This window comes from Phlebotomus argentipes, unplaced genomic scaffold, assembly GCF_947086385.1.
Source record: "Phlebotomus argentipes unplaced genomic scaffold, Phlebotomus argentipes genome assembly scaffold_18, whole genome shotgun sequence".
Classification (NCBI taxonomy): domain Eukaryota; kingdom Metazoa; phylum Arthropoda; class Insecta; order Diptera; family Psychodidae; genus Phlebotomus; species Phlebotomus argentipes.
In genome coordinates this window covers 4,514,497-4,539,045 of record NW_026776177.1, presented here as the reverse complement: position 1 = coordinate 4,539,045, position 24,549 = coordinate 4,514,497, and the positions used below count along the sequence as shown (strand labels likewise).

Sequence of the window (24,549 nt, the reverse complement as noted above, 5' to 3'; positions counted from 1 at the left end):
GTGCTTCATCTTTCTACCTTTTGTGATCAATTCACGTCCAATTTATGCCCAGTGATTCACAATGTGATGCGATTAGCAAATCCCTGGGATTTGTGTCTTAAACTGTGGGCCAATTGAGCCTCATCGATTAGGTTTTGGGTGGGTTTTCGGTGTCGTCTCCACCGAGAGAGCGCCCTCGAGATGTAAATCTCTGACAGAGAGAGAGAGAGTCTCTGGGATTGCCGGAGAAGGGGATTAATTAGCTCTGGCTATCTTGGCAATTAATGAAGTCATAAAATTGATCAGATACCCTCCAGATCTCCCACCTCTTCGCCAGCAGGTGGAATATAATCGATTGATTTGGGTATTTGTGGGCATCGTTAAAAGTGATTGGTGTACCTTCTTCATGGTCTCTTATTAAATTAATATTTTCCATATGGAAATCAACAAGTTTGCCCATAATGATATCGCGCGAGAAATCTCTGGAGGTTAAAGTTCTCCCCCAGAAATATTTAAGGAATCTCAGCTCAAATAAATCCAACACGATCATCAGTCTTATCAAGACACTTTGCGACACTCCAGTGTGTGTCTCAAGTGCGTGCGGAATGGAAGAGGTGTTAGATATTAGAGAGCAATAATTGTCAAGTCACATACTTCAAATTAACGCATATTTGCGCACAATTCACACATTTCGGTTGGAGATCTCGTGCATGGCTCAGGGAATCGCCCACGATCTTGTGGATATCTTCGCCACTCGGAGAGCCTGGGCAAGAGGAGAAACCTGACACGCTCTTCTGTGCCAGATCAATTTGTTTAACAAGCTATAAATCAAATTGGATCGCCTTCTTGCAGAGAGAGAGATGGTGGCGGTGGTTGGGCTGTGATGGATTGTCTTGGGTGGAAAGACCACGGCGACCGTGGCTTCGGACTCACGGTGGTGGTTTACTGACTCACGCTGGGGTCCAATAACAATTATACTGTGGAGGAGATCAAAAAGCGCACAATTCCACCTGAAATCTCTCGCTCCTCTCCGCTGCGCCGTGATTTCTCATGAGCATTGGCAATTGATGTGCACGATAGTATGGCACGGAGTAATGTATGCATCATTTGACGGAGGAGGAGGTGGAATAGAGTGGAAAAAAAGGAGAGGAAGGGAAGCCACATGGCGCGAGAGACTGACCGAAGGAAAGGGTGTATCGAGATGATTAATTGATTTCAATTATGGGAAAGGAACGCGTTATTTGTTTACGGATACCTCATTGTGTTGTACCTTCATTAAGACTTTTCTCTCTGCTGTTTCTGTCAGACTTCCTCTATTTCAATCGCCTGCGTGAATTATCTCGAGAGATGGGTGAAACGTGCCAACAGAGATTCCTGGGGCCGTTGATGGATGGGTTGGTGCTGAGAAATTGATTATCGCTTTCCATATTCACTGGCGGACTGAGGGTGGGCATTCACCGCATCACTCTCCGCAATTCCCATCTCTCTCTGAATCCTTGATGGAGGTTAAGAAAGAAATCCTCAAGGGTTGATGAAGAAGACGTGTGCAAATAATGAGGAGGAAGCTCTTCTTCCATACCAGAGAAATTGTCAGAAGAACAATTAAGCGCAAGTAAAGCAATTAATTTAACAAATCTGCATGAGTTAATTGCACAACAAGGCAAACAAATGGCTACCAAGTGTGTGCTTATGCACTTAAACTTGGGCGCGCACGCATCTCTCGACTCCGACCACCGCGAAGATCGCGCGCTGATGAAAATTCGCCTCAATGGGATTTTGCAAAATGAAAATTGTCAGACGAAAAAAGACGCGATGAGGCCATAAATCACATCGCTGAGCGCGCGGCGGTGATGCAATTGATCGATGTCTAGTCGATGCACGAGCTTCGAAATCGCGAGTATTAAATAATTGCCCATGCTGAATTTTATATACTCTCGATTGCTGATCAATGAGGGAGATTTTCACTAATTCGATTGACACCGTTTCGCAGGTGAAAGAAGTCAGCACACGTGTGAGATTGAGGATCAATCAGATTTCTTGTCATCCTTCCGATTAAGACACTCCATTTTGGGGGGTTTTATGGTTGAACTAGAAAATTTAAACAAGACAATAAACGCCAAGTCTGAAATGAATGATTTATGGGTTTAATCTTTTGGACTCTCTCTAAAAAGAATTTCGCCAAACAATTTTGTCATATTTGTCTTGGGTAGGAACCTGAGCTATGCACCTATAAATACACTCCTAACACTTTGGAGTTTATGACCGCGCCACGTTAAATCTGCACTCTAATCGAAAAAGCCGCTGACCTTAAATCCAATCAGGTCACAAAATCCATGAATCCCCAGAGTCAAAAGCTGCGGACAAGGCGCAAGAGCTTGAGAGGCATTAAATGTCACGTGGAAAGTTCTCAAAATTTATTAATATGATTATTAGAAGCATAGATAAAGTCTCATGGGAGGATGAAAAGAGGCTAATTGAAATAATTGAAATAGAGTCGTCATTTGTAATATTTCACTCACAATGGTTTCTTTTTCTCTCGTTACAGATCTCTTAGATGGTGGTAAGTCATAACTCGATCATATTTAACGTCTCTATCGAACTCTTTCGCTCCACGATCTTCTCAACACTCAAAATGTGTGCTGGTGGCGCGGCAGCTGGCTCATTGTGGCTCCTCGCGGTACATCTAGATTTGAATAAATCAACTGCGCACTCACACGAATGGCCACCTCAATCGTGGGGAATAATTATTTTCAATTCAAGTAGCTAACCAGCAAAACGGAGAGCGCGGGGGCAAAACGCAAAGGTGCAAAGGAGGTGCGCACAAAGTGATACTCTTGATGGCGTAGGTAAGAAGTGTGGCGATGCCATGAGAGAAATGGCAATTGTGTGAGAAATCCTACAAGAAATCAACCACAATCTGTCAGTTGGGCGTCTCATCGAGACGCTGAACGCCGGAAAAATGCATAGAAGGCAAATGAGGCAATAGTCCGGGCGTGTTGATGCCTTGAAGAACATCATCTCGCGCGATGTTCTCCCCATGGCAGCCTATATGCAAATCGGCCCAATAATTCAGCATCTCGCGCGCGAGATCGTCTCTCTCGGGCAAAACAGCGCACAGCTTCTTGGCTGGGGCTTCTGCCACTCCAATTCACAATTTAATACAGCACTTCGTGATCTAATTTAGATTTGATGGCGATTTTACAATCGACCAAGCATTTGACTACCTTTTTTTCCTTAAACTCTCCCACCCAAATCACCACCATCACGCCGCGCGATGAGAATGTGTATCGCGCATCTCGTCGTGAAATTTATGTTGGAAACACTAAAATACTGAAATGATTATTTTTCTACTTTTATTTCTCCTGTTCCCACCGGTGAAAATGAATTCCACCATCCATTTCTCTCGCTGGATCCATTCTCGACAGTGTCTTCCCCTGTATTCTTATCATAAACTACCAAAAGAGACATTTATTATCATGCTACTAATGCGTATTGAAAATGTTATTTAAGACTCTTATCTAACTCCTTCGGTTTCTTGTCTTGCCTTCACCTCCCAAAACTCTTCTCTCTCTCAGCATCTTCGGCCAGAGCTATCCGGAGAATACAAATTTTTTTCATTAAAATTTCTCATCGAGAGGCGCCAAAGTCCGAGTCTTTCGTGATGATTGGAGATATTTTATGGAAAATCTCACTAGATTAATTCTACTTTGATTTTCATCGACTTTCCATGCGACTTCTTCCTTCTTATCTTACACTGACGCACAGAAGTGTTGAGTCTCAGTCTAGGTCATGATCTCTCCTCTTGTTTATTTATTAGGGAGTCAAATCAATTTGAATTTTAAGTAAACGATATGAATTGCAAAATCCCATTTCAAACTATTTACTTGGTATACAAATATGGCTCAATATGCTAACTTAACCAAGATTTGCATCAATTTTGTCGGCAAATTGGGGGAAAAATGTCAAATGAAATTTGTCTGGTGTTAATTTTACGCGATTAAATTGTGCATAATTGCTTATCTTGATTTCATTTTGTCAGAAATCTCGTGATAGTTGAATTTTGCAATAGAGAAATTATCCAATTTGTCAATCATTGTGATGAGATTCCTTCAAATTTCCGCCTGATCCTTGTCTTTTAAGTTATTCAGCGCCATAAATTACTGACTTATGTGGGGAATAGATAATTCTGAGCAGTGGCAATTGGAAGTCATTGTGCGGTTCGCCACAATTTCCTCCCGATAGACCGGATGGTATGAATTATTTTTTCATTTGCTCCACTCAAATTGCAATTATTTGCTCAAACAGATCACAGAGCGTGTAAAATCTGTCAATTGAACATTTCTCAAGTATTTCCACCCATTCCACACAACTCAGTGTGTGCGTTTTTCTCGCTTGGCGGCAAGAACACCTTCTGCAATGCATAGAAGTCTCTCTCTCTTTGAAGAAGCCAAGAAAAGGAGGCAAAAAGACTCCCAAGTGAAACAAGTTCTTTAGTTAATCTCAGGCACTTTTTTATCCCTCTGTGTGTCTCTCACAAGCATTCAATTTATTAACAAAAATGGTGATATGCCAGCATTTAGTCACTGAACTGGACAGTGAAGATGGGAGGGAGAATTGTTGAGCCTTTCTAAGAGTGAATGGTGTATTTGCCACATTGGTATGTGCCAAAGTCTTGTCTCTTTGATGCAATTTTTCCATATTACACATTATTAACTTTTTCTCGGCAGTCTCTCAATGCACTATTGGGAGCTGATGGCGTGTCGTTTTTGCCATAATTGCGTGGAAAAACTATTCCGAGGCTGGCGAATGCGAGACCGGGCAAAATGACCAAATGTGGCTTCTCGGCATGTCGCACGCGCGTTCGCAATTGCAATCACATATATTGATGATGACCCATCAGTGGAGTGCGAGCCGAAATGGCGGGACGAGGATGAGCGTCAGCGCTGGACAAATTGTCTGGCCTCCTCGGGAGGATCAGTGGGCATTTGTGGGTCACCTTCGTGCCGCCGTGGCGACTCTCACAACTCGCGCGCAGGATGGATCAATTTACCGCGTAACGAATTTTAATTGAAAAATTTTGAGCGATACCGATCGAAATGAGAGTGTCGAGCGGCGCGGAGAAAATTCATAAATTTTCACACGGTCTGCCTCAATGTCACTGCGAGGAAGAGAGGAATTCATAATTGGCGACTGTTACATGCAGATTTAATTAATTCATGATTAATGAGGTGAGCAGTCGATAGTTAGATACATTTCCAATTTACACCTTCCAACATCGATGATCGTTGCATGAATGTGGCGTGAAGTCTCTCTCTCTCTCTATTGCACCTTATCTCGTGTCTGTCGATCTTCCTTGTGGGTCTCTTGCAGCGTCTTTTGCTGATTGTCTAATTTTCGCTCAGCTGCAACTCCACAGAGCCTCGCGGAATGCCGAAAATGACCATTCGACGCGACCTGGTGAGATTTTTTTGCATCTAAATTTGGCCGCAACAAGTCACTACGTGGTGACCATTTCTGGATGCAATATGAGCCGTTTGGGGCGAAATCAAAATAAAAACATTCTCGCGCGTCTCACGCAACAGCACAACACACACTCTCCGAAAGAAATTCAATATCCGCGCATGGTTCGTGTGATTGAGAGACATAGAAGATGCTGCGAAGAATCATAAATTGTCAGATTAATTGCTAAAATTCAATAGTTAGAATTCGTGCTGATTTGTTTGCAATAAAATTACGATAATATTATTCTCATCTCTGGCGACCATCACAAATTAACTCTTCCCAATGCGACTTTTAATGATTTGTATTATTTCTCCTCTTTTGTAATTAACAATAAGAGATGTGAGCGAGAGATGGGAAAGCTCGGTTGGAATTTGACATAGATTCTATTGATATGATTATTCAAATTCAGTGGCAATGGCCATCTTCTCTTAATTCTTCACACGTGGAAGCGCTGTGATCTTACATTTTCATGCATCTTCTAGAGTAGAAACTCCATTTTGTGCGATTTCTAGGAAGTTATGAAGTTAAATAGAGTAAAATCTTTACCTTTGAGCGTCTGTTTGGGACGATATTTAAACGATTCGCATTATAATTGCAGTCCAAAGTCTAGAATAATCCTAGTTTACAGATTGCCGATGATCGTTCAGGAGAAGTGTCAGAGTTGGTAATTTTCAAGATGACAAGGACAACACAGCAATTTCTGCCTTGTTAGATACTCATCTTAAATTATAGCGTGAAGAGACATGTTCTTGCCCGATAAAATGATATCCCTTTCGAAAATTCCCCTTTGATTCATGTGAAAAGGGAACTTGTACGCTGAGACAGATGATTTTGATGCCAAATTCCATAAATACACTTACATTGTCCGCATATTGTAATTTGCCTTGTTGCCTAAGCCCCTCGCATTCCGCCCCGCGCTCGGGACGGCCGACAAAATTGCAGTGCAAGAGGCCGAAAAAGACGGGGAGAGCAACTCCTCCGAAGATGATTATCAATCACACGCATCATTCTCGTGTGTACAAGAGGTAGAACACAAGAAGTTGTGTCGGATAAATTGTGTGGCTTCGGTAAGTGATCTTCTGCAGTGAAATTACATGAGGCACGCAGATGAGTCCCCGAGGGCATCCGCTCCCCGCGACCCCGGCATCTGGGGGGCTGGCGAGGGGCTCGCCGGGCCGCGGTGGGTGAGCGCGCGGCGTAGATCGAGCGCGCGCGTCTATGGAGTGTGGGCCCCACTTAGGAGCCGTGCCAATGGTGTGGGGGAGCCACTGAGCAAACTCCCCCCACCCACACCCAGCGCGAGCGCCAATAGACGCCTCCGATTGACGAACAGGTGCAACTCTTGCCATTTGCGCGCCACGCCGAATGTGAGCCACCTTGTTTGCTCACCAACACTTCTTCGGCGCGCCAGAGCGGGACGGCCTGTGGTGACTGTGCGCGCGATCTGGCCAGGGAGAGATCGTGACCTGAGAGTCTCGCCACATCGGCCGAGAGATGTGTGTGCGGTGATCTACGCGTCTCTGGCAATTAAGGTCTCAATTCGGGCGGACATCTGGATGCCGTCGCGTGATCGCGAACCATAATGGCCCAGGCGCGACATTGCAACGCCGAAAAACCATCACACACGCTCCAGATTCCGGGCTGCGCTGCAGATCACGATCGCTCCCGGCGGCGTCGATCATTCAGCAAACACTCACCTCGGAATGAGGGGTTGATCGGCTGATTGAGGAAGGAGCAATTACTCACTACCCTCTGATTACCATCACTTCACCAACGGCGATGTGATCGTAAAAGTGTAGATCACAATCGGATGCGGGATTTAAATAAACATTCTATACTTGCAATCACCTGCAATTACCACTAATAATTTTCTCATTTCTTGCTTCTTCGCCACCATAAAAAGCTTTACAGCCTCTCGCGCTGTGATCATCAGAATCAGTTATCATTTAATATTTCCCATCGCACACTCAATTAGTCTCCCTCGCAAGGGGGAATTTCTCTTCCTCGCGCAGCCTTCAGATTAGGGCTCATAAATGTCACTTCGAGAAGAAACCATTTTTTCCCCCGGAACAGGAGAACCTAATAAGACATCATCACTTGGCTTCTCTCTGAATCTCGGCACTTTCAGTTACGCGATCTCAATCGGGAGGCATAAAAATTCATCAATCGGGCGGATTTATGTTGGTACCACCATAAAATGATGATTAAAATTGGTAACGCCAGTGAATGTGGGAAATGAGTGGAATTTCCTATGAATATTCCTCCCGCAATAAAAATGAAGAAAGGAGAAATATCAATTTGAGATGCCAATCGATTTGGAGTCAATTCCATGTGAGATTGAAGCTGAGACCTCGTAAAGTTTCCGTTCATGCAGAGAGAGAGATAAAAAGAGGGAGATATTTTGATTGGCCGTGATGAGATTCTAGCCAACAATAATTTTAGTGTTTGACTCTCATCCAGGAATATGCTAATTTTCCACACTTTGCCGTAGTGGAAAGACAAATTCCAGTCGTCTTGTCGCAGCGAATGCCGCAACGGAGAGAGAGAAGATGGATGAGAATGTTGAGCAAAGTAAAGCACAGTTCGTCAATTCATCGATAGAATAAGCATTCTGCAGCTGTAATTACATGTTGAGTGCGCCTCTGACAAAGGCAAGTGGGAGAGAAAGAGTTTGAGATTGTGAGCTGAGATGACGAGGAGCTTCAGCATGGCTTAAGTGGCGATTACATCAAACAGCAGCCAATATAGGATTTTCCCTTCATACTATAAGTTTATTAGCCTTGTCTCTCTTTATAATCAACTTGATGGGAGATCCACGATAACGGGGCGGTAGCTGTATATCGCTGAAAATGATTTGGAGAACAAGAGCTGACAGCAATTTGGTAGCTCTTCAACATGACATCCAAGGCGAAGTCTCAGCCACTGATTTCTCACAGAATTATTCACAAGACGAGCGCAGAGGGACTTTTTGGCAGTGTGTTATCTTCTCGTGGCATCATTTCTACTCACTTGAAAAATTAATAAATATTGCAAATTCTTCTCCTCTTCCGCCAAAAAAGACACCAAAAACCATTTTGCTATTTATGCTAATTTCTGGTGACCACTTGCAATTCACAGTGTCTGGAATTTGGACACAGAGAGAGAGAGAGAGATCTGAAGGAAGGCGACGTCAAATGAGATGGATTGGAGGTGAAGTGGAAAATTCTTTGGCAGGAAAGTTGCGAGAAAAATATATTCTTAAGCGCGGAAGCTGCTAAAACGAACAGCAAACTGTGGAGACAATCAATCTCAAAATGGGTAGAAAAATACATGATATTGCCACCAGCTGCAGCATCGTCTGAATTATTCATACATTCCACCCTCACACTCCCGCCCGGTGTTGGGTATTTGTTGGCATCTCGTGAAATAAATATCCAATTCCCCAAAACCACGGGAAACGAGGACAAAAATCGCATCTTAAATTTATAATAGCATCAGTTAGACTTGTATGCCGTGTTGCCGAAGACGACTCACTCCCTTTTCTGCCCTCCGCTGTATTTTTTATGCCACCACCTTCTCTGCATGGCTTTTGCCACCCCCAATCCACATGGGCAATAATTTATAAGCATATTGTGAAACATTTGTGCTATCCACCCGCCCTATAACCTGATCCACCCGCATATGTGGTGCCTCGAGGCATGGCCAGGAGGACAAACAGGAGGCGAGAAGTTGCCACAATCGCGCCAAAAGATGAACAAGTGCAGCCACATCCCCAGCATCGAAAAAGAAGGAATTCCGGATGAGACAGAACGAAGCCAAGGGACAAATATCTGCGGAAAGGTCAAAATCAGATGCAAATCACAAAAATGAGAGTGATCAATAGCGTTCAAAGAATGACGTGAGTGAAAATAGAGCGACCATAAGTGGGGAAATAGCTCAGAACAGTGCGGACTTTTGGCCATATCTTCCGAATACGACTCTTCTGAATCTTCGTCGTGGTTTATTATTGTTCTTCCTCCATCCTAAAAAATCATAAAGTGGAATTGTCCAGATAAATCGCCCTTGGTGCTCAAGGAGTGAACATGTAGCGAAGAAATTTCTTGGAACACCCTCGATGTCTTGCAATGCTGGGGCGCGGAGGCGAAATGGGAGCAGAGGATCTTTTTAGAGTGCATCGAAAGGTTGCCAGGAATAAATTGCACTGCTCATTGTACACTTTTCCTTTTTCCCAGGCAGTCTTTTTTTCTCACACTCCTCAACACTCTTCCCCATTCTCGCCACCCCCCCAGAATCCACTGGGCCCCATTGTCTTCTTGGCATTGGGAAAATCCAAATGAATTTCAACGAAGCGGCGTGGTTTCACATGTTACGTGACCAAAAAGACTTTGCCCAAGACCACCCCCATGTATCACTCTCGGAAAGGCGTGTGGAGGAAGGATTTCTTGTTCTTGAGACTATGGCTAATTTTTTTCTCATCCTCCCGCCCTTTCTCACTCGCCAGCAGGCGCGTCCGAGGAATCGATTTCACCGCCTTGTCTTCCTCCACTTCCGGACATGGTGGGTGAAAAGTCAGTGAATTTGCTCACTCGAAACAATGTTAGGAGGAAGAGAAAAATTCATGAACTTCCTTTCCACCCCTTCCGATCGCCGTCGCTCTTGGCCAAATGGCGGGGCCTCTGGGAGGGTTGCTGTTGAGCTTGGGCGGAGAGAGACTTCTAGTTAAACTAATTTGAACTTGGCTACTTGGCAATTCTCAGATATTTCTTGCTGAGGATTATTTAGTTTGGAATTGTGTCAGTTGAAATGTTTCACGGAATAGAATTTTGAATACTATAAACTGATGGTTTGCAGGCCATTAAGCATTGGTGCGAGGCTGTTTGGTAAGAGCACGAAATCCAATAGCAGGTCCTAAGATAAAGAATGGGAAAATTGTTACGATAAATCATCTGCAGTGTCCATTTTTTCCCACATGCTCTTTTTGCTCCTCTCCTCTCGGACGCGGGGAAATATATGACTTTGGGCAAATTGAATTATCACTTTTCTTGCGGGTATCTTTAGTCGTTTTGTCGCTCTCCTCGAAATTGAGCCATTAGCCTCGGATGCGATGTGGAGAAGTGAATTTAGTGCAATTAAAGCTTAAAACTGTCCGGTAAATATGAGAGAAACACCTGCAAAGATGTGGCATTTTATGCATATATGCACATAGATATGTGAGAAATCTCGTGACAAATAAAATATCACGAATATCTATTCTTATTGCTCACACCATACAGCAAAAGGCTCTCTCACATCTCCTCAGTGCCGAGGCTATAAATTTGTAATTTTTATAGCTTCATTTATGTCCCACGCAAGAGTGCACTAGAAATGAAGAGCCTCGTGTGTCTTTATTTCATTGCAGTAACGAGTTGGAGGGTCGGTGGGCTGGCGAGTGGCACAGCGAAGTGGAGAAGCATGGAGACACAGTGCCAGAGGGGCTCGGGGGGCGGCGGCGCGCCCTCTTGTAAAAATTCCAATTTACTGCAGTTTGGTAATATTGCCTGAATCCAAAATGCTCTAGTAATTTCAAACTGACTGGAGCGAATTTGGAGGAAATTAATGGCAATTTGCTGTCTTTGCTCCCGCGCGCGTCAAGAGCTTTTTCGTCACTCATAAGAAGTGACTTCCGTCACTCTGGACACAAGCGCGGCGAGTGTGAGAAGATTGGCGCAAAAAAGGCGACGAACCTCGTCAATGGTGGCAACGATAAAACAATGAGCATGGTTAAATTAAATGAGACAAATGGGCGGCAACGGCAAGGGTGGCGAAACGGGGGCCCGCGCGTTCGGGGCAAAAAAATGGAACATGAGAAAAGCCATTTGAAAAGTGGATACATAAAAGTCTAACTTACTACATAGCCCATAGTGTATTTTTTGGCAGAGCTGAGCCAACCGGAGCCGGACACCATTCCAAGTCCACATTTCGTGTGTGTATTTTTATTGAAAAATCTCTCCGCCTTTCGCTCAACTTTTCACCACACTCTCTCTCTCTCTCCACCCTCTTGTGCACCCCCTCAGCCACTCAATTTGCCATTGCATCAAATCCCCACGATGAAATTCCGATAAGTCTCTCACACTTTTTTCCATCCACTTCGCAGCCACTAATTTATCACGGCACTTGGCGCACTCCAAGAGTCTGAATTGCCTGAATTAATTAGGTGCCTCCGCCACCCAGAATCAACTGGTACTGCATTACCAGGAGATTTAGCTCAATGAGCTCCGGAGATTTATTTCTACACATGTCTTTTTAACGATTCACCCACAACAGAGCTTCACTGTGGCTCGGGCGGCAATAAAGTCAAGTGTGTGTTCAAGAACAGACGAAAGTGTTGAGGATTATTGAGATTTATGTTGAGGCAGTTCCTAGAATTTGTACTAGGCGACAGCGAAAGAGCTTTAGAACGAGGGTATTTTAAATCAGTGCATCTAGTGCTGGAAGTTAAATCTTTGTGGAGGTTTTAAGCAAAGTATTGATAAGAATCAAGGACAAATTCCCTAATCCTTCCCCCAATCTTACCTTGAATTTAATCAACGGAAATATGTTTGAACTCATTAGGAAATTTTAATTGGTTACTTGTTCACGAAACATGCTTTTTTTCTCACCACTCGCCGCCTAATGAGTCCCTGAAAATAGTGGCAATGCAGTGCAAATCTGTTAACTGACGCCCAAGAGTGCAACATTCCCTCTTCAGATGGACGTGGCATTGAAGTGAAGAAGTTCATGGCTTTGCTGCTATTTTTTCACACCACTTGTGAGTCTCGATGGTGTTAAGAAAAAGCCCCGGCAATAAAAGAGTGTGCAGAATTGTTTCAGTGGGTGGGCCTCGGGCGGAGGAATTTAAGCTGTGGGGTGGTGTGAGGGAATAAATTCCCATGATGATCCTCTCCGTGGCGGCGGTGGCGTCGACGAGTGGTGCATTGGGCGCCGCATATCATTAATTTCCATTTCAACAAACTAATTGCGCCATTAAAAATTTTTTTCCACCATCCAATTCCGGCTCTAAAGTACTCTTACGCCGTGCCACCTCATCCCCGGCTTGGGCGCTGCGGCGCGGGGCCAGAAATCAGAAGTGGGCCGGCCGGGACGAGGGTGGACGTGAAAATTGGGCAGTGAAAATGTCGGGGTGGAATGCAAAAATGTGGGCGCGCAGCGAAGGAAGAAAAAAACGTTGATGCGATGGAGACTATAAATTCATCCCACTTCTCGGGGGCAAGTGTGGGGTGGCCGAGGGTGTCATTATGTATTCATAGAGTCGCGACGATGACGATTTTCCTTGTGGGTGTTCTCCTTTTTTTCTGGTCTCCGGCCCAGCAGTGCATTTGTTGGCCTTTTTGCATCGCAGCGGGATGGATAAACAATAAAAATTGCAGGCGGCGGTGGGGTGGCTCCTTTGTGGGTGGGCGGTGGAAAATGGTCTCCCCGCACTGCACCGGGTGGGGTGGCGCTGGGACGGGTGGCCGAAAATGTCCCCTGCAGTATTTTCCCAGCTATCTCTCCGTCTCTTTGGGAAACTATCGCACCGACACTACATAGATAGCGGCCTGCAGCATATATGATCGTGTACATTTTCTCCACTGCGATGGTCGTTGTCTGGAATGGCTGAGGATGGGCCAGTGGGACAGCGAGTGAATACACCCCATTGTCCACCAAGAGCACCCACTTGCCCAAGTCCGTTGTCACTGGGTGTCTCATTCTTCTCCACGCCGCCCAGAGCCGCCCTGGCGGAGTGGAGAGCATGGCCCAGTGTTGCAGCATCAATTTCACGATGAAGGGGTGGGCGCCCCGGCAGAATGCGTATAGGAAGAGGACAGAGAAATTTTTCAAAATGAAATACATAAATACAATTCAGGCGGAAGACGCCTGAAAAATGGATAATTTTTGGCTAAAGTCAACGCCAAAGCACAGAGGGTGGTGAATGGTGTCCTTCTCCCGCTCCCCTCGGCCTCTGGCTGTCGCCTAGAAACTGGGCGAGAGATATGGTGAAGCGAAAAATTTTCTTGGTCATGAAAATTTGTGTCCAGTTGGGAAAAATTACAGAGGGTGGGGGAGTGAGATACAAGAAATTCATCTCTCGTCGCCTCTCATAAAGCACACTCTTAATTTATATATATCGTAAAATATGCGACTGCTGCAATTCTTGGCTTTGTGCTTGGAAGGACCCGGTCTTGGGTCAGTGAAGGTAGCCAGTAAATCACTTGAGTCCCTCCGGTTTAGCCTGTGTGTTCTAGCCCAACTTCTAATCCTGTCTTCGTCTCTGCTTCGTTCGCAGGCCGAACCCTGGAGCCAGCCACGACAACACGAGACATCTGCTCTCTGATCGATCTACTCGAGCGGTAGTAGATCGACAGGTGGGGAGGAGGAGGTGAAGATTGATTTAATTGTCGAGGAGCGAAACGCCACCATCAATCCGGACCCCATGACGATGGCGGAGGGCAGTGACCCCATGGGGCCCAGTCCGCATCACCATCCGCCACCCTATCAAACGACGACGCAGCAGCAGACGGGCCCGGCCAAGTCGCCGTCGGCGCAGCCCGTGAACAACAACCATCCGCTGATCTCCAACCAGAATGTGCCGTGGAAGCAGAGGAAGAGGAAACGACTGAGCGCGGTGCTGGACAAGCTGCACAACAACAACATCATCAGCCTGCACAACAACAACCAGGGTGAGTCCAGCTTCAAGGTGAAGTGCACGGACAACAGTCGCTCGAGCGAGGAGGATCAGGAGTCCGATGTCTTCTCCACGGCCGACAGTCCGCGCATCAGCGTGAGTCCGCTGCGGCTGGCCGATGTGGAGGCGCTGCGCGTGCAGGTGAAGCAGGAGCCGCTCCCCAGTCCGCACGATCGCTACTTCCCGATGCCGTCACCCTTGTTTGGGTACTACTTGCAAGCCAAATACCTGCCTGATCTCTTCCGGCGGCGCAGCCACTCCGACTCAGATCTGCAGACCACGCCGGAGATGATGCTGATGGCGCAGCAGCCGCAGGAGTATCCGCTGGATCTGTCCATGAAGTCGTGCAAGCAGCCGCCGAGTCTCACCGAGTCCATGTTCATGACACGCACACTGGGCGCCATGAGCGCTCTCAGCAGTATCCTGCCGCCGGGCGCCGTGGGCGTGCCCGTGGTGAAGGGCGACGTGGCGTCGCCCACAACGAAGGAGTCCGTGGCGTCGCGCTACAACCTAGACGTGTCGCCGGTGGTGGAGGAGATGCCGCCGGGCTCGGATGTGGCGTACGTGTGCCCCGTGTGCGGACAGATGTTCTCCCTGCACGATCGCCTGGCCAAGCACATGGCCAGCCGCCACAAGAACCGCACTTCCAGCGCCGACATCACGAAGGCGTACGTGTGCGAAGTGTGTCATCGCTCGTTCGCGCGCTCGGACATGCTCACGCGCCACATGCGTCTGCACACGGGCGTGAAGCCGTACACGTGCAAAGTGTGCGGCCAGGTGTTCTCGCGCTCCGACCACCTCAGCACGCACCAGCGCACGCACACGGGCGAGAAGCCGTACAAGTGCCCGCAGTGCCCTTACGCCGCGTGCCGGCGCGACATGATCACGCGCCACATGCGCACGCACGCGCGCTACGACGCCCAGCGGCCGAGTGCCGCCGTCGCGGCGCCCATCAAGCTCGACACGCCGCCACTCACGATGGTGAAGATGGAGCCGCCGCAGCTGGCGATCGTGAAGACGGAGAGCGCCTAGGCTGACCCGAAGACTGACTCAAACTCTTCAGCAGAGCCATCCTTCCCCCCTGCACGCACACCCACTGGAGAGGTATTGACGCGCAAGTCACAAAACTCTTAACTTATCCATTCCCATTCTTCCTTAGATCAAGGTTGTGAGCATTTTTCTAGCGATTAGTTTAGTTAATAGGTTGACTCGATAATTACAATAATTGTATGGTTTTCTCTTCAATGAGGCCTCCGCAGTGCATCTCTCACGGGAATTCACGCCTTTGTGGAATTTCTCAACTCGATTGACAGAGAAATTCCAGGCAATTAACAATGGAAAACTGTCATTATATCCTCACAAAAAAAAAATATGCTTCGAATTTCTTACTAGAAAATTAGAATGACGATGAATTGCATCGGATGTTTGGACAAAAATAGGCTCAACCACTCTTTTCTGCACTTAAATCTCACGTGTGACCACGCCTTAACAATATACGTAACATTTAGCGGTATTTGTGTGACAAAGGCCATGAGAGGGTGCGAGGAGGCCCATGAAGAAATGTAATGAAGCACTTTTTTCGTGTGTAGCAAAGATGTGAGAGGGAATTCTGAGAAATTAAGTGTCTTTTGCCGGCGACAATGGGAGGAGAAGAAAAAACTGTGAGAAAAGCACTAAGCTGAATTAGATTTTCTTTTTATTGTAATAACATACAGGACGTTTTTTTTTTAACTTTAAGGCCGACACAGAGTTGGAGTTGAAATTTGTGTGTGTGTTGATAGTGATCTACTTCTTTTTCCTGGTGAATTTTTCAAGCGGAAGTGTTGCGAAGGAGGCACAGTATCAGAGAGACACATAAAAGTCTCACAGAGATTTCCACCAAGTTGTTAAATATTAAAGCCAGAGGCAGGAAGAATCGAGGATGGGCTGGAGCGATGGGGGTTGAGCGAGAGTGTGGAGCATTCTATATTTGATGATGGGGCGTCTTGGCTCCGCAGAGTGGAGTTAATCAATTGATTTTGTGGGATCAGGAAGAAGGCAGGGAGAGCTTTTTTCTGGTCTGAGGAAATAATTTATCAGGATTAGCAACAGATTATCCATTTAGGCAGAGCAACAGTTTGAAAACGGCTTTGAACAGTGTGAATAATGCATGGAATTTTTCCTTTTTGCGTGAAAGTTCCGCAAAGTCCACCTCTGGGCGACCCTTCGAGGACAGCCCCGATGTCGTCAGAGCCCAGCCATAAATCATGGGGCATAAATTAGCGATTGGCCGGCCCGGGGGAGGCGGGGAAACGTGAGTGGAGACAGCAAATTGAACGCCAAAGGTGATACATCGATAACATGTGACGGGGGAGAGTATCGCATTTCACGATCGCATCATAATCGAAATGGAGTTCCGCCACCCACCCCCCACCCCCTCCCAAATTCACTGCACACAGGCGACAGAATATGCAGTAGATGGCATCGATAATTCATTCTCCCCGGGGGACCATCCCGGATTCAAGTCACATGGAGACTTCTTCAGTGCACCAGAGTCGCATCCAATTTATTATTCAGACTTTTTCCAGCCCCTCTTCTTCTCATCTTTTTCGAACGCCCGCTTGACAATTTTCCCACTTAAATATCACCTTCAATTTACTCCTTAAAGCCACTGGCGTGATGTTTCTCCAGGGAGGAATTCCCTGAAAGACTTTTCACCAAGGGCTTTAACGTGGCGATGTGAAAAAGCGAAATCCCTCGCAATATTGTGCACCCAAATCTCCACTATGACACGCTCTCTATATTGCGAAAAGGGAGTACTTTAAAGGCAGATACACTTGTGCTGCCGGGACCCCATTTCTCCTTATAGTTCAATGTGTTATTCGTGAAAAATACCAGCTATGTTCGAGTCAATCACGACATGCATGCATTCGATATACGTTGCAATTACGGAAATTTGAAGATTTTCGCAGATTTGCTGGCATTTTTTCATCCGAGAAATCGTGAAATATTCTGTCCGTCGCTGCGTTTGCACTTAATTTAGCAACTCCACAATGCGGCAAAGTCTCTTAACTCTGGCCCAAGGTCTTTTTTCACCCTGTCTCACTTTTGCATGGTGGCAAACTTGAGCGACACACAGTGTGGGCTGGAGTGGGGCCATCGTGCGCGGCAGAGAGGAAATGACTGCGACCAACCCGGCCACCCACTCGCCCGAGCTCCGACTGCAGCGGGTGCAATGCGGGTTGCGGCTAATGCTGACCCTGTTTCCTACATTCCGTGCGAGGGCGGCCCCGCGTCTTGAGGTGTGCATGCGGGTGGGTGCTCTGAATCAATATGCATGGGGGGAAAACTGTTGCTCCATCTCACCGCTGGCAAATCAATCTTTTCCTCGTTCGATCGACGCCAGTTCACCCTCTCATTTGCAATTGAAATTCAAACCACTTTGCAACACCACTCAACAGTCCCCCGCCAAATGTCGAAGCGGGGCGCCGGCGGGGGAGGAAGCGGAAAGCCACCCCGCCGCACGCCATGCCTTTAAGACATGAGATGCCCCGCGTGGCAAGAAATACCGTCGCGTTTCGCATAGTTTGCAAGCGCGAAGGGAAATTCAGAGTGAAGGGTTGGCAAGTGGTAGCAAAATGCCAAATGACAAGTCAATAAAGCGTCACTCATCAGCCCCTATATGAACTCCACCCATTTCGCTCGGTGTCTTGAATTGCTTCTCTCCGGCTTATGAATCTTCATTCTTCTCGCGACATTTCGCAATCTACGAATTAACACGTTTGTTACACTGCAATTTACGTTCATTGCAACGACGATCAAGTGCCAAAATTACACTTTGCCAAAGGCAAGACGGGGGACAAGAAATAAATGTTACAAATAGAGGAAATTGCGAGCACACTCGAGATAAGTAAACAAGGAGCAAAAAAAAGCTAAGCTTAAACAGAAAATAAGCGACATATAGACATAGAAAGAGGCAACAATAATCCCATGAATAGCGCGCGCGAAGAAGGAGCTGCAAGACAATTGGACGAATTGCAGAGGCACAATTGAATTTTGCAATTAAAAAGTAAGCAGAAGAAATTGAAAAAGACGTGGCCAGTTTTTATCTCTCCTCTATTTTTTCCCCCTTTCCCTTTAAAAAGCTGAAGACATTAAATATAACTTTTAAATGACATTAAAAGACTCTGATAAATCTCATGCAAGAAATCAACTCGAATATTTTTACGTAGCATCTTTCCAAAATGTGTAAAATATATTATGTAATTTTGTACTTTTACAGGATTTTACTTAAAAACTTAGCGGATTAAATAAATGAAATTGATCATTTGTGAATGTATTTCCAAATATTGATATATATATAAAAACGCTCTCCCCCAAATTTTGCGAGTGAAAATAAAGAAAAAGAAACCTTATGTACCTTGCTAATATTCTTCCTTCTTTTGTGAATTTGAAATAAGTGCGAAAAATACGTTGGAAAAGCGCAGTTAAGAAAATGTGTTAAAAAAAAGGTACTTTTAAAAAGTGTTAGGACAAAAAGGACATTTTGTTAAATTGAGGCTCTCTCAAGAGATGTGAAAGAAAGAAAAAAAAACAAAGGAAATCAATGAAAATGCTTTTATGAGAAAAAGTTCATATACTCAAGAAATGAAGAGGAAAGTAATGATAAAAATTGAGAAATCAGCTCTTTTTGACATCTTATGTAATTTATAACTAGGATAATAATTGAAAGGACATTATATTTATTTATTATTTAATCTTAGTAATGATATTTTTGCATTTTATTACTAGTTTTGTATGAAGTTGACTTGTTACTTGAATTTCGTTTTTTCCGCATTCTTACATCATTCATCCCAACATATTTCCTTTAGACTCTTTTTTTTCCATTAAATACTTGTTAAGGGAAATACAATTTTAAGAATGAAGAATAAAGATACTAGACTTAGTGATCCAATTTTAGAAATTTAAGTTTTTTTCTTAAATTATTGACTTTTTTCCCTTATGTGAAAATAAAAAATGTTTTGTGAGTACAAAATGACAAATTTCTTTTATTAGTTCTACATTTTATTTTTACAATATTTTCTCTCATTTTTTTTAAATTATTTTGCGCAAGTGCACTTTTCGTCAAATAAAGTTCACAATGTGAAATTTGCTCAATTTCATGTGTTTTCTTTTTTCTCACCTTTCAGTTGGTATTTTTTCTTCCTTCCTTTTGATCCTTTTTAATTTTGCAGATTTTTCAGTTTTGCAGCAAATTATCCGTCATTTAGCAGTGCCTTCGATTGTATATGACAGACAAAGTCTTAAGTAACATGAGAAAAAAATATTAATTGTAAAATTGTAAAGGACAAGAAACAACTTATGAGCAGTTTATTACAATTTCCTAAATAGTAAAGCGAATGAAAATATATGTAGATTCTTACTGGAAAAAATTCCCTGTAACTACAATAGTAGATGACTAACATTAAACTCCGTTCAAATTTTCACATTAACTGCATTATAGTGGCAGAAATACTGCAATATTTCGCTTTCCCAAGTAAAAAAAAGTAAAAAATAAAACATGAGAATTGCATGAAACGCAATGATGAAAACAATTAAAGTAATAATTTTGAGAAAAAAAAGAAACATATCAAAGTGTCTTAAAAAGGGCACATTTCTTGACTCCTTCATTTTATTTTTTCTACGAACTAAGATTAGAATGCTGAATGCAAAGAAACTTCAAAATTTTATCAAAGAATACAAATTTCGGATATTTTCTTAATCACATTATACATCATATAAATAATGAAAAAAAATAATAATACTAACCTTAAATAAAAAATTTCAGGGCTTCATACTAACTAACTGAAAAAAGCGCATTTAAAGGAAATTGCTCAAATTACCAGCAAGAAAAAAAACACCTTAAGACACTAAACAGTTGAATATTTTTAAATGAATTGTACATAGAAATTCAATAAATTAAAAAAAAAATATTACCAATTATACGGAGCTAAATGATAGAAGAAACTCGACAATTGTTAAATGAAATTGATACCATTATGAACTGATTTTTTGCTATACATTGTAGATCTTATTGAAAGAACAGAATAACAATTTTATCTATTAATTTGAAATAAAATTTATGAAAACATTTTCAAAGCATAAATTCCGCTCGTGTGTTTCTTATGTGACTCCTCCTGGTGCGTTTTTTGATGCTTCTCTTGTGCGAATTGAGGAATTTATAGGTGAGAAGGAACAGTGAATAACTCTCAAGGGGGTCAATTTGACCAACAATAAAATATTCCAGGAGCGTCAGGAGTAGTCACTCTAACCCATTGACCTCTCCCCGAAGAACTTAACACACACTCCTCGCATCAGGGGATCCTTCGGCTGTCTCTTTCGCTCCCTTTCGAGCTCCGGTCGCGCCGATCAAGTATTTCCCGAGGGGCGACCAATTCGCAGAATCGCGTGCCATGGAGGAATTGAACGTGAATTGGAAAAATTTATCATGCTGAAATTTGCTTTTTCCAAGTAGAAAATCAATCAAACAGCTCTTAAAATAGACAATTTTCTATCCTGAAATAGTATTTTAGAGGTTCTGATCAATCTTAGCGTAACTAACACAGTTTATTAACAGATAAAACTTGTCATTTTCAACAGATTTCATTATTATAGTGCCGGTAGACGCAAGAATTGAAGATTTCTGTTGTTATTTTCTCCAATTTCTGTGTTAATTCCTTTTGAAGGTAACTTTTGAACGCACTTCCAAATATTTCTACTGAGCTGCAGACCACTTCTCGCCATATTATTTCCCCCCTGCTATAAAATACTGAAACAGAAGAGAAGAAGAGAAGATTAGGAATTGGAAAAGTGCCAGTTGTCCGCCCCCTGACAGGGCCGTGGAAAAATGACGAAACACGGAATCCGTGGTGTCCGAGTGGCGAGGAAGTTTGTCACAGGAGAGTCTCATGCGGCGGCAGGACCGAAGGCCGCAGAGGACAGATATGCAGAAGACATGTCGAGAGAAACAGGAGGTAAGTAGCCGCTCGGCCACTCTGGCGTGAGTGGATGCAAAGCAGCCACGAGAGATGGGAAATAATTTGAGCGTCTAGCAGGCACGACAGACAATTCCCATGGCAGGGAATTTGCGCAAGTGGAGTCTTTGGGGACAATTAGAAAACATGTGACCACGTCGGACACTGCTGGGTCCGCTTTGGAGCACACCCAAGTCAAGTGGACAGCGATTATAAGACATCCCAACGCCTCTCTCGGAGTGGTGCAAAAAAGGCAACATGCAACATTGGCCGATAGTTAAACGTGTTTCATATGAATTATGACCTCGCGAATGGTGGTGGCTCGTTTGTCTGTTTGTTCTATACGTCTCATCTCCTCCGTCCGCGGCTCACACACTCTCGCGTGTGTCCAGCTCAGGTGGTGAGACGAGTCTCCGGGGAAGTCAGGTGCGGTGGCGGCAGTGACTAAGTACTCTTCCCAGTTTCCTGCCTCCAATATCAACCAGACAGACGCTGCAGCACATTAAAATATATCATTTTCGTGCGTGAGACTTTCCTCCGCGATGCCCTGCCATCGCTCCACATCTTCCCACCAGCGGAAAGGCGCTCTCCGTGGACCGCGAGCGCACACACACTCTCGGTGGAAACATTTTAATTAATCTCCTTCTTGTCTTATGCGTGGATTTTATTGCTCTCACAATTTCCGCCCCGCCGTATGGGTTCAATTAAAAAATTAACAAAATACCTGGCATTTGTCGACGTGGCACTGTCGCAAATCTCGTGGGACGCTTATTGAGAGATCTGAGGCAGAATTCGCGCTGCCTCCACAGCGAGTTCTCGAGGGATTCTGCCACTTTTCAATGGCTTTCGTGGCTCTCAAGAGCCGAAGAATTTATTCTATATAGAACTCAATATCCATCAAATCCGCCTCATCTCCCAACTTCCGTACAAGTCACAAAAGTGCTCGAAGCTCTAAGCAGAGCCCAAACTAGACGTGGAGGAAGAAAATTAAGTGTGACTGCAAAAAACTCGTCAGAAAAGCCAGGTTTCCGCCGCGGAGGTGCAAAAAGTCAATAATTAAACGTGTCAAAATTAGAAACTGTGGGAAATTTCTTCCGTCGACGTTTCAAATTCAATATTGCCGAGGAGTTTCTCGATCTGGCACATAAGAGTGCCTTTTTGCCAAATCGCATCTGCAAAAGTGACGCGAGAAAAGTTTCTCTCCCACGATCTTAGAAGTTTCCTTCGACTTCGGAGCGCAGCACAAAAAAAGCCACATTCTTTCCTTTGCCCGTTTCTTTGCCCATTCTCGCGGCCAGATGTTCAAAAATCATTCACCATGCTAATACGTCTGTTTTTTTCCCCGCTCGCCTCGCCATCGATGGATTTTCATATATACATAAGTAATGGTGATTTGGCCAGAAGACGGTTCTGTGGAGATGCCGAGATTGCGTGCGGGTTTCGGGAAATCATCCACCCGCGGCATTTTCATGGAATTCACCTGCTAATTAAGTGCGGCTCAGCGTCTCTTGCAGTATCGCGGCGAGGTCGATTTTCTATCGGGAATCTCAGTGGCGGAGGAATTTCAATTAAACGGAATATCCGTGGAGATTGTGAAAAGTGGCATTTTTCTGCCCAAAAATTCTCTCAAGCTGGACTTCCATTTATTATCTGCCGTCAAACATCTTTCTCTTCTCATTACTGCCTCATTCTTAAATCACTCTTTCTCACTCGCCCGCTTTTTCGGGTGGGGGGGGCCTTAGCACCCAAAGCCATGAGGTTCTGTAGAATGGAAGCGATTAAATTTGACATGGTTTTATTTCTCGAGGATGGCGCGAGATTTTTTCCCCGCCACGGATGATTCTGCACACTGTACGGATGATAATTCTCTGGCCTGTGAAAGAACTGACCGGATGATGATGATGCAGTGTGTATCACAGGTGGAATCGACGACCAGTTCCATCAGCATTTATGTTTTGTTGAGTTTCTAAGCTCTCCCCATCTCGCCTCCAGCCTCACTTCGCTTTCCACCGTGGCTTCTGTCTCTCTCTCTTCATCCCAGCAGCGAATTCTCAGCTCAAGTGCTTTTGGACACTGAGAGAAGTTCCCCGGACAAGCCGAAGCGAGAAATTTTCAAACATGAACTTATAACAATATATTTAACACATCTTTTATGCATGCTGGATGATAAATACAAAGTCTCATCTCGCGTTCATAGGATTTTCTATACAAATGATTTTCCTCAGTGTTCTCTCGCTTGAGCAGATAATGGAGCTGAAGCTCACATAAATGTACTTTGTAATAAGAAATCCACAGAGAATATTTCATCCTCTCCACCATGCAGCATCCCACGCACTGTGGCAATAAATCAGAATTGGATACAAACACACAAATTTCAACCACAAAACTCCCCATCGAATCATCAATAATTCAAAATTGCAATTCGCATTTTATGCTGTTGTTGATTCTGTGCAAATACTCACTTTCCCACTGATTTTCTCAGCCACCCTTTCCCGGGCACACTGGCCACCACATTGACACGAGGAATATAAAACAATATTCCCACATTGTCCTGTCACTCTCCCATCACCGTTCATCATCATCGCATTGAGTCCCTTGGCAGATTCCTTCTCCCGCCCGACGCTTTGCTGCCCTTCTGCTTCGCGCGGCTCGCCAATGCTGACAAATGGCTGTCATTTCACAACTAATCGATCTCAACTGTGATACTTTTGCACAACAAATCACACAGACGCGCCATTCCAACTAATGATGAATAAAATTCAACCCCGTTTCGCTGATCGCGCGGGCAGAAGTGTTCAACTCCGTCGGGAGGCGCACACGAAAACCGAGACGATCATCAATATTGATGGCAAGATGAGACATTCATTTCAATTTGCGATACTAATTGGACTACTGATGGATTAGTCAATGGCTTTATTATCACCTGTTGATTGATGGAGAGCAAATATTGTGTCTTCGTCTCTCCGATTCGCTCCACTCAAGTGGTCCATTGAACCACAATTGAGCCGTTCTGCTCCAGAAATGCATACAACGGCCAATTTCGGGTCTCTACGTTTGGGATTTTCCCCGAATTTGTTCAAAAAGTAGTACTCCTACATCGTGATAAATGCCTCTAAGCCCCTCGAACCACGACCAGGACTATCAATCTTGTGCCAAAAGTCTTGAAATGTCGAGAAGCATCATCCCACCGGCGATCGCCAGAGCCAATCTGCAAATGCTACTTGAACGCCGGGAAAACTGGCTCGAGATAAACTGTCATCTCATGTGCGTAATTTGTTTAATCTTGTGCATTAAGAGACTACATGATCTGCATTTTAGGCGATAAAGCAAACAAATAAATCGCAACGCCTCTACTTCACTGTCGCTCGAGTGATCTTGCTGATGCCAAGAAGA

At 44.6% G+C, this 24,549-nt stretch overlaps 1 protein-coding gene across 2 annotated transcripts in view; it reads left to right on the top strand.

Annotated features, from left to right (window-relative positions):
* The window catches only part of LOC132259500 (zinc finger protein 236), a 34,810-nt gene extending 17,473 nt beyond the window's left edge, over positions 1-17,337 (top strand). For both annotated transcript variants that reach the window (XM_059757164.1, XM_059757163.1), the window contains exons 3-4: positions 2,525-2,539; positions 13,766-17,337. In XM_059757164.1, coding sequence (XP_059613147.1) covers positions 13,913-15,196 — 1,284 coding nt within the window. In that variant the 5' untranslated portion in view covers positions 2,525-2,539; positions 13,766-13,912 and the 3' untranslated portion in view covers positions 15,197-17,337. The remainder of the gene's footprint in view (positions 1-2,524; positions 2,540-13,765) is intronic.
* The last annotated feature ends 7,212 nt before the right edge of the window (positions 17,338-24,549 follow it).